At 38.2% G+C, this 11,204-nt stretch overlaps 1 protein-coding gene across 1 annotated transcript in view; it reads right to left on the bottom strand.

Moving 5' to 3' along the window:
• Positions 1-285: 285 nt before the first annotated feature.
• The window catches only part of LOC117660628 (inter-alpha-trypsin inhibitor heavy chain H3-like), a 34,612-nt gene continuing 23,693 nt past the window's right edge, over positions 286-11,204 (bottom strand). Inside the window, exons 15-20 of the mRNA XM_087887761.1 lie at positions 8,844-8,888; positions 8,148-8,261; positions 3,919-4,123; positions 2,047-2,219; positions 649-760; positions 286-560 (exon numbers count right to left, since the gene is read on the bottom strand). Coding sequence (XP_087743887.1) covers positions 431-560; positions 649-760; positions 2,047-2,219; positions 3,919-4,123; positions 8,148-8,261; positions 8,844-8,888 — 779 coding nt within the window. The 3' untranslated portion in view covers positions 286-430. The remainder of the gene's footprint in view (positions 561-648; positions 761-2,046; positions 2,220-3,918; positions 4,124-8,147; positions 8,262-8,843; positions 8,889-11,204) is intronic.

The following is an 11,204-nucleotide window of genomic DNA, read 5'->3' as shown; positions in this document are numbered from 1 at the left end:
ATAGTTGCCCATATTTTTCCTTTCTTGCAAACTGGAGGTTTGATATTTCGAGCATCTCTGCATATTAATATTATTCCTGTAATGAGGAATTTTCTTTAGAACAAACTGCTATTGGAGCTCATACACACGCATGCACACACATTATTAAAATTTAGGCACAGCCTTATTCAGACATTTTGGAGAGATTTTTATGTTGCAATTTATAGGTTTCCATATTTAACGTTTAGTTATGTAAACTTGCTTAGAGACACTCAGGCGTAAGTAGAAAATAAATAGGCAAATAAAAAAGTTTTCTAATTTATTGAAATTAAATCTCAGCACAAGATACACTAATTGTATTATGAATATATCATTTCAGTTATTTGGATTCACAACTAAGTCTCCAGTATTAAAATATCATCATCATCCCCACTCTTTTTAATTTTTTATTTCAAAATATGCTGGGAACAATATAGTCTGTGTGATTGCCATCAATAAGGCCGTCTCCATTGTTGTGAATAAACCAGCAAGGGATATTGGTGCCATGCTGGATATCAGCTGTATAATCCTTCTGCCATCCCCTACAATATAACACAGAAAGCAATGAGCTTAGAGACTCCAGTTCATGCAAGCATCTCAATGTCAGCTAAAATGTCAGGCTCTCTTTACCTGGTTACTGTCAGCTGGTTATTCTTCACAATCATGGTGGCATCTGGTTTTTCTGGATCCGATCCAGGGTGGACCTCAAGTATATCAAAGTCAATTGGGTGGAAAAATTGCCCTTAAAATAAACATGTCAGCAGTAGCAGTAATTATTAAACAGTTGCCAGTCATTTGAGAGCAAAACAGGACCTTGATTAAATAGTTGTCAGTCATTCAAGAGCAAATCATAAGAAGAGCTACATCTTGCATTTGACAGTGCTAATTGTGGCTGAAAGTTGGATGTACCTACTTTTATAGCTACCCTGTTGAGGTCCTAATTCGATTTTTTACTTATACAGAAAGGTTGCATACAGTACATTACTCTCCTGCTTTCAGAGAACTTGGTTTATATGGGTCACAATATCATTGGGATTGGCAATGGGGCACTAAGATTCAAATTTAAAATAAGCCTGTTTGGATGATCGAAAATACTGCTTTGGAAATTGTTTGAGCTTTGTGTATGAGTGTTTATATATGACAGAGACAAAGAGCTACAGATGAGATAAAATGGCTCTAGAAAATGAAGGTTCTGGTTCTCCCCACAATTGTGTATTTTTGTACAATGGCTCTTGATGGGTTTTCATGGCATAGGTTGTTGGGGTTTTTTTGCATCTGCATTAAAGAAGAAACCTAATCAGGGAGAAAAGCAAAGGAGTTTGCCACATTATCCCTGTACACCAAATTGTTTCTTTCAAAGTCCAGAAAAGAGAAGAAATAAACTGGTGATTCTATCTTTCATCTCTATTCTCTACAGAAAAGGAGTAAACCTGGGATAACCATTAACTTTGAAACTGTCTATGCCAATTGCCTAGAAATTGTTTCCAGTTAATTTGGAAAGTTCTGTACTTTTAAATTTAGAAATAGTCTTTTGTTAATAATACATTATCTTTCTCATTATTTTATTTATTAACTTTATCTGAAATTCATCTCTCTCCCTCTCTTTGCCAGTTTATTCTTTTTAATTTTTGCTGATCTTTAATAAATAAACAACAGGATGCATTTATTGCTATCTATGTTAGGCGGTGTGCTCTAATCTGGATATAGGGATATAGGGATTGAATGGAATGTGTTGGTGTAAACTAAATTGGACATTACTCATACTAATAAAAAAAACCACCCAAACCCAACCACATGTATACACAATCGATTTCAGCATATGATACAATCCAGAAATAAATATTGCATACCTGGAATAAAAGAAAAAGCAAAAGCAAATATTACTGCCTTTTTAATCTCATGCCAAATCAATGCCAAACCAGTTTAATCTCATGCCATGTCAGAAGACTATATGTCTTATGAAAGAAAAGTGGTGGAAAAAACAAAACAAAACAAAACAAAATCCTTAGAATAACATCTTTGCGTTACCTAGTAAACCATGGGTTTGTTCAGATAATCTGTGACTATCTTCCATGTAAAATCCCAGGAAATCTCGGTGTAGTGGATGTTTCTTCCACACTTGGTGTAGAACAACAACAAACTTTGCTCCATTATCCACTGAAACCTCTACGCTTCGTTTTCGTTTGATTATTAGTGTCAAACTAAGTGGGAAAAGAGAAACCAAGCAGGAAAATGTCATTATTAGTATGCATAATGCAGAGATTTGAATTAGGGAAATTGGTTGCAAGGCAAGAACCATTTCTGGAGAAGGCATCTGTAAGCACACGGCTATTGTTTAAATGAAGCCTAGCATTACATTCTACCATATCCTATCAATTCTGGCCCTCAAACTTATTAAATGATAAAGCTATTCATTCATTCACCAATGAAGCAGGCTGAAGTAGAGCAAAGCAAATAAACCACTCACCTGAAACAATTGCTCTGATTACATTATGCTGGTTACTAGCTCTAGGGATTGGCTTCAATGTCAGCCAGGATCACTATGTACATAATACACTGAACCAGAGATGGGCAATTAATTTTCCCAATAGGACACATGAAAAATTGGGACTGTTGTGGAGGGTCAAACCAATAGAGTTGTGAAGGTGCGTAGGCATGCATGCATGCAGATATGTAAACTGAAAGCATACAAACAGTTGCTTTCAAAATGCAAGCAATCCACACAGGCCAGACATGGAGAGCCAAAGGGTCAGAAGTGGCCAAGGAGCCATAAAGTGCCTACGTCTGCACTAGACTGAATGTAGGACAATTTTAGCCTATCCTTCTCATTTGCAAACATCTAACAATGTTGACTTGCAAAGATTGGCCTTCATGGACAATTGCTATAGATAGCAAGTTAGTCCAGATCCAGACATTTGCTTCCTGTTCCTTTGTTATCTGAAACAAAGAGCAACTTGAATTTAAGGTAATTACTCCCCATACACAAGAGAAGATAGGAAAAAGTATAAATGTGCTGGTTAATAACTGCAACAGATTTTATGGACATTTATATTTTTGAAAAGTTCAGTTTCACAAATATAAATGTCCATAAAAATCTGTAGAATGCCAACTTCCCCACCTTGTAGATTAGGTTTATCAACTGTAGCTGAAACCAGTCCTAGAAAATCCTCCAGCCTTTAAATATATATTGGGACATACAGTAGATTTATGTGCCACACTTTTGGAAGGTACATTTTCATAGATAAATGAAAATATGTGTTATCTGTGCAGGTAGTCCTTAAATTACAACCAATCATTTAGTAACTGAAGTTACTGAAAAAGCAACTTATGTCAGAATCCCCATTCTTATTGCAGAATCCCCAGGGCCATGTGATCAAAATTCAGACATTTGGCGGCTGGCTCGTATGTATGAAGGTTGCAGTTAATTTTTTAAAAAATTTAAAAACATTATAAAAACATTAATTTTTATCAAGCATGCCTCATATTTGCAAAGGAAATTATAGCGTATTGCCTTTCTCTGTAGCTGAATTTATTTAAAACTACCCCACTTTGTTTATATAAGGACTGGGCAAACTTGTTTCCTTGTGAAGGTCACCTTCTTTCAGGGTTAGTCTGTTGGGGGAATGCATTGTTAATAGAGTTGAAACAAGCAGAGATTAAGAGCAGAGCCCAAAGGGAGGGTAGACGTAGAAACAGTGGGTGGGAACATCCACTCTTTCTGACATTCTTTTTTCTCCCATTGCATTCTGCAAAGAAATGAGGCTAACTTGTCAGAAATCTGATCTGGTATCTTGTCTTAGGCTTTTGGAATAGACCACGTGGAAAATTACAGAAGCTTTAAGTCGCCCATCCCTGATTTAAAAGCAACACTTTTATATATTAGGGGTATGAACAGCTCACCCGGGTTGTTGTAAGGCGACTTCATCAAGCCAACTGAATACTCTCCTTTTTCCACCATTTTGAAGGATGATATTTTGAGTTGTTATTTCAAGCCTTACATTCCGATTCATAGTTACAATCCCAAGTTTTCCAAAATATGTATTCTGTGGTCTTACATTGTTGATGCTCTTTTTATCTCCAATAAGCTGTCCGTTGACGGTCATGCCTGAAGTCCAGAAGTGATATTAAGGGGATGGCTTATGTGTAAACAACATATTTTTAAATTATGTCTTTTCCTGGATTCCAGGAGGCAGAGCACTTTCTATACTATATTTTCTTGATAAACTGAGATTGATTATAATTAATATTTATTTACTTGATTTCTATAGCCACCCAGCTCAGTCAGTGACTCTGGGCGGCTCACAATTCAAAAACATACATTGGAATTAAAATCTGAAACCTTTTAAAATATTAAAAACAGTAAAAAACTGTTAAAACAATGAACAACATTAAAACATCTAATTCAAAGTACATGCAAAAGCGAGATATTTGGCTTGTTAACAATATAGGTAGGAGGCAGGGGCCTTGGTGCATATAGTGCCACAGGCATGGGAGTATTGCCTGCTCTTTAAAGCTTTATGGAAGAGTTGGGGCCATGGCAATCTCCAAAGGGAAGATATTCAATAGAGTAGGGGCAACTGCAGAAAAAGCTCATCTTCTAGTCAAATGGTCCCCAAACTTTGCGGCTTGGCAGCCCAGCTGGGGGGGAGGGGGATCTGGGCCACATAGGTGTGGACTGGTGCACATGTATGCAGCCCTTGCGTAAGGTGACCAGATTTTAACATTGGTAAAGAGGGACATTGTGGGCATGGCTTATTTTGTGGGCGTGGCTAGCTGGTCATGTGACTGGGTGGGCGTGGCTAGCTGGTCATGTGACCGGGTGGCCATGGCTATGTGTATAGGGTAAGGTGAACAGATTTTAACATTGGTAAGAAGGACACCATTGTGGGCGTGGCTTATTGTGTGGGCGTGGCTTGGAGGCCATGTGACTGGGTGGGCGTGGCTAGCTGGTCATGTGACCGGGTGGCCATGGCTATGTGTATAGGGACTACTCAGAGGGCTGAAAAGTCATTTCTGACAGGTCCTCACACTTTTGACTGGTCCTCACACTTATGACCATCCTCACATTTATGCCCATGCAGCATTCTTAACAACCATGTCACTCATTTCACAACTGCTTCTCTTCACCATGGTGACAAGATAGGGCAAAAACATAAAATTTGAGGACAGTCGTAAGTTCGAGGACTGGTCAAAAGTGCGAGGACCAGTCAAAAATAACTTTTTCAGCCCTCCGAGTAGTCCATATGCACAAAAGGACTAACCAGAGGGCTGAAAAAAGTCATTTCTGACAGGTCCTCGCACTTTTGACTGGTCCTCACACTTATGACCATCCTCATATTTATGCCTGTGCAGCATTCTTAACAACCATGTCACTCATTTCACAACTGCTTCTCTTCACCATGATGACAAGATAGGTCAAAAATGTAAAATGTGAGGACAGTCGTAAGTTCGAGGACTGGTCAAAAGTGCGAGGACCAGTCAAAAATAACTTTTTCAGCCCTCTGAGTAGTCCATATGCACAAAAGGACTAACCAGAGGGCTGAAAAAAGTCATTTCTGACAGGTCCTCGCACTTTTGACTGGTCCTCATACTTATGACCATCCTCACATTTATGCCCATGCAGCATTCTTAACAACCATTTCACTCATTTCACAACTGCTTCTCTTCACCATGATGACAAGATAGGGCAAAAATGTAAAATGTGAGGACAGTCGTAAGTTCGAGGACTGGTCAAAAGTGTGAGGACCAGTCAAAAATAACTTTTTCAGCCCTCTGAGTAGTCCATATGCATTAAAGGATACAGCAATAGAGAGGGATGAAGGAAGAGAAATTAGAGTAGGAGTGAGGGTAAGAGAGGGAGGAAGAGAGGAGGAGGAGGAGAAAGGAAGAGGAAGTAGGGAGGAGAAAAAGAGGGTGGGGGGAAGAGAAAGTAAGAAGGAAAGGAAAGAGAGAGGTGGTAGGTTTGAGGAGAAAGATTGCTGTACAATAAAAAAGATGAACGGGAAGAAAGCCAACCCCAAACAAATATAAAGATATTAAGATAAAGAATGAATTGTTAAACTTTAAAGAATAAAAGAGAACAAATATGAATAAATAGCAGTAATTAGAAACACACATACAAACATACAATGTATTTTCTTTGAACAGAATATTTGGCTGGTTCACAAATTTAAACAGCGTTTAGTCATTTCAATTAAATTTACAATTTCTATATTTCCTTTTTGCCATATTTATTCCTCATCTATTTTTTAAAAAAACCAATATTACCCTTCATCCTCATCTCTAATCTTAATCAAATTCAATTTTTCCCTTCTATTCTATATTATACCCCTTCCCATTGTCATCTATTTTTATATCCATCCTCACATTGGTTAATTATGTAATTATGTAATACAGTTGTTTAATACAAATTCAACATTTTAATATAAATCAATTAGTTATATAACTATCTTTTTTGTATATTAATCAATATGAACATGAATATTCCAATTATTTCCATGCAATCCAATTTCTTACAAATCAATTAATTATATCTATCAATAATAATAAACCAAATAATTTCCCCCATATATACCTCCAAACCACAACTTAATTGCTGGGTCGCCCGCCCCTCCTCCCATCCGCGCGGCATCAGCCTACCCTAGCCCAGGGCTGGGCAATTGTGGCTCTTTTACAACGTTTGGACTTCAACTCCCGCCGAGCCCATTCTGGGGAATTGTGGAGAATTCTGGGAGTTGAAGTCCACAAGTCTTAAAGCTGCCAAGGTGGGAGACATCAAGCATGAGGCTGGCCAAGTATTCTCCTTGAGAGACAACAGTTGAACATCAGGAGAGCTGTAAGAGGGCAGGGCTACATTTGGAAATTTTCGCATTTTTGCAGGTGGTGCATTACGATCTGGTGTCTGCAATGGAGAGCAAAATCCGGCTTCTTCTCTCCGCTGTAAGGGCAGCATCAGGATTCCACCTTGGTATATTTGCAGCACAAGGCAGCCCTCCTCTCCTGTCGCTTGGGACTCGGAGCGGTAAACAGCGCCTGGTTCGGGGAGCAGCCGGATTTTGCTCTCCATTGCTCTCTCGGCCCCCTGCAAGCTCTCGTCTCTCGAGGAACGCTCCCTGAAATGGCGCGGGAAACTTTGGTTGGGCTTCTCGAGAGATGAGAGCTTGCAGGGGACCGAGAGAGCAATGGAGAGCAAAATCCGGCTGCTCCCTGAACCAGACGCTGTTTACCGCTCCGAGTCGGCAGGAAACGAGGGCTGCCTTGCGCCGCAAATATACCAAGGTGTTTTTTTTTTAACACTGATCAGCTGTAGGTCGGCCCTTTGAAGCCCCGCGGCAAGAGTTCAAACAGTTTTTTTTCCCTCTAGCCATCAGCGGGGACTCAGGAGGCAGAATGAAAAATCGGGACTTTTTTAAAACGCCGCGGGACGCGGGACAAATTGCTCAAAAGCGGGACTGTCCCGCCAAAAGCGGGACGTCTGGTCACCTTACCCTTGCGTGAGTGTGGGCTGGCACAGATGTACATGAGTGCCCACTACTCTGCTTCTTGCAGATGTTGTGCTGTGTGCACATGCACATGCTCTGGCCAGCCATTCCAGTGGCCCAATTCCAATAGCCCATGGCTTGGTAGTGGGCTGGGAGCCCACTATGGGATAAGTGGTACACTTGGTTGGAAGATAGGAAAAGGAAAAAATAGGACTAGGAGGTAGCCGGTGGAACCCAAGATAGATATAGAAATACAAATTACTTAATGTAGGCCAATAGTGACTTAAAAAATTTAGACACAACATAAAAGACCCAATTAGGGAGGAGTCAAATATACAAATGAGAATCATATAACAGATTACAGTTGTGATAACTTTGATAAGATTATACCAGACTTCTTTTTTTGTTTACATGTTTTGTATGTCTTGTTATTACTTGTTTTGTTTTGTTTGTATCCTTAAATAAACATTTTTTTTTAAAAAAAAGAAAGACAGTGGCAGGTAAAGAATTTACATGTTATCTGCGTATTCTTTATCCAAAGGAAACAGACCTCAAAGAAATCAAATGGAATTAGATAGACCATGAACTGATCTAGCAGTGCAATATCTTTCTTACTTACAATCGCATTTTCAGAAAAGAAAGGCTCACCTGTAACTGGATCTCTTATCAAATTTAACACCACCCCTGGCTCCTCATTAATGTTGAAACAAAGGGCATCTTCCTTCTGGGGTACAGCTATGATAAAGTGTGGGTCTCCATCAACTGCAAAGAAGAAATTACACCAAAAACATGCTTCCATCAGCAAGTCATTTTATTTCTGTGATTTTTTAAATGTACCATTTAAAATTAAACAGAAGAATGTAAGAATAAAAGGTATGGAAAAGTGCAGAGTTTCTATTTAATATATTTCTGTAGTGCCCTTACAGCAGAAAGAACATTCAGGGTAACATTATTTTAACATGGACCTTAGCCTTAATCCAACATTGGAAATTGAGAAGAGGAGGACATTGATTTCATCTCTAGTTGATGATTGAGGGAGCTGAGAAAAAAATAAGGCCTGTGTCTTTCACAGGCAGCAATAGTTGCACTAGACATGATCCGTTCCTTGAAGCGCCTCCCATTTTAAGTTACAGCATGAGACGTTCCAGTCCACATCCAACAATTGGCTGTTCTGCCTCAAATAGGAAGACCTGAAAGCCTTTTGTTGCCTTTACTTCATGGACTCACTCTCTAGGACCTCAGAAAGATTTATTTTTTCCTTACTTTTTTTCCTTATTATTGATATCAATTAGTGTGTGTGTGTGTGTGTGTTAGATATTTATGAACTCTAAAAAAGAAACTTACCACTAGAATAATAGTAAGGAGCAGATGGAGTTCGATAGCTGGACACTTGTTGCTTTCCTGCATAAAAGAAAAGAAAAACAAAGCAAAACAATTGTTTCCACATGTTGTGATTGTAAGGTTATCGGTTAGCATTCTGCTTCATTTCAATAATAGCTTTGAAGGCCAGGTTCACATTTGGGGCAGGGAAAGGCAATATTTGGGGAGAATGCAAAGATTACATAACATTTGAAGGAAGGACAGGGACAATTAGTAAACCAAGTAATGGAATGAAATCTGTGCGCCTATCTTGCACTTTCATGGGCTGAGATTTTTGTTTGTTTTTCTTGGTCTGAGTATAGTGCTTCAGGAATTACAACTAATTAAGGTTTATCCTGCACAGATTTCATGTATTTTGTTCCTCAAAATAATGGAAGATCGCTTGTTTTCAATGTTTGGCAATTACAGTAAGATGCTTTCTCCAAAAGAAAGCAAAAGGTTTGAGGACTACCTGTGACCTTGGACAATGGATTACTCATGTCTGATTTACTGATGGATTGGAATTACCTCATTCATTGTATAAAGTTGTAAGAAATATTTCCCTGATTTTCTTTATCACTTAAAAAGGCTCTACACATCACTGCAGCTTCAGACCCTTCCTTACCCATAATTGCCAATTACTACAATGGTCATTCCAGGAAGCGCTGCAGGAGTTAAACATCTCTATAAAGAGCACCAACCTGCTGTGAGTGAAGAAATCACTAAAAAAGCTAAACAAAAACAATAAAACACCCACACAGAGGTTTCAGACTGAACTCAGAATGCCCGATCAACTATGGCTGATTTTTACTTTTAGCATGGATCTGTTGGAGCAAACAGTCCAAATTTGCTCCCCGCATTGTTTGTAATACAATTCCTTTAAATACTTGGTTGTTGTTTTTATTAGATGTGGATATAAGACACATCTACATCCTGGATGTAAGGCAATTCTCATCTGCACAAGAATGGTGAACAAAATTCAAATGTAATTTTGCTTATAATCAACCAAGCTGTACAATAAATTTCAGTAAATTAGGCTAGTACTTTAAATTTTATATAATTAAACTGTTGCAATATTTTCAGGATCAGACTCAATAAGATCAACAAGAGTTAAAGATTTAACTATATATTCTTTATTTACATTAGGCATTCTATATTCACTGAATATTCACAGATAGAAGCAAGGGAAATGGTGTAGGTAGCTCCTTATATATACAATGGGTGGAGCTATATGTGGGAGTGGTGAATTATGAATACATTAAGAAGTGAAGAATAAGTTAACCCCTGATACCCTGTCTGTACACTATTTACACATTGGAGAATAAGGCATTTACATCTGACAAATCCCCCTCTAAATGCCGATTCGTTATACAACACCAGTTACATTCAGATTCAGGACAATACAAAACATACAACTTAGAGGTTAAGTATTTATGCTGTTTAGAAGGTAAAGGCTTCGTTAATATATCAGCTAATTGTTCTGAAGTGTCGCAATGCACTGCTTTAATAAATCCATCCTGAGATAATTGTCTCACATGTTTAAATTTTATATCTATATGTCTGGACCTTTGTCCAATGGCATCAGATCTAGATATTTCAATGGCTGCTTTATTGTCTTCATGCATAACAAAAGGCAGAGCAGGTTTTTTCCAGACATCTGAAATTAAATCATTAAACCATACAAGATTATTTGCGGCCTTGGATAAACAAACATATTCCGCTTCTGTTGTTGAAGTAGCCACTAGTTCTTGTTTACCAGTGTACCAGTAAACTGGACAGTCATTTAAGAGAAATACATAACCAGATGTGCTTTTTCTGCATGAGGTGTCTCCAGCCCAATCTGCATCTGCATAACACGTAAGCTTTGGTTCTTTAATATCATTAGGTTCTAACATTAAACAAAAGTCTAGTGTACTTTTTAAATATCTTAAAATTCTTTTAACAGCTTCCCAGTGGTACATTGTTGGTTTGCTGACATGCCTAGATAATAAATTGAGTGGTAAAGCGATGTCCGGTCTAGTCCAATTAGATATGTAAAGGAGTGAACCTATGATTGATCTATAGAATGTATTGTCCTTGAACTCGGGAGAAGATTCATCAGAATTCCTTAGAAAGTCAGTTTGCATAGGGGTATCACAAGGTTTGGCATTGTTTAAGTTGCATTTATTTAAAAGATCTATGATCTTATCTCTCTGGGTAAGTTTGAATCCCCTTTTTGTCTTATTAATTTGGACACCAAGGTATTTGTTTACCTTGCCTAAAGATTTCAATGAGAAATGTTCATTTAGTTTAGTTACAAAAGTTTCTCTTCTTTCTTTATGTTTTCCTATGTATAAAATGTCATCC

The sequence above is a fragment of the Pantherophis guttatus genome, chromosome 2, assembly GCF_059756535.1.
Source record: "Pantherophis guttatus breed Tessera chromosome 2, ASM5975653v1, whole genome shotgun sequence".
NCBI lineage: Eukaryota > Metazoa > Chordata > Lepidosauria > Squamata > Colubridae > Pantherophis > Pantherophis guttatus.
The sequence above is the reverse complement of the archived record's forward strand: the minus strand, read 5'-3'. Positions and strand labels throughout refer to the sequence as shown.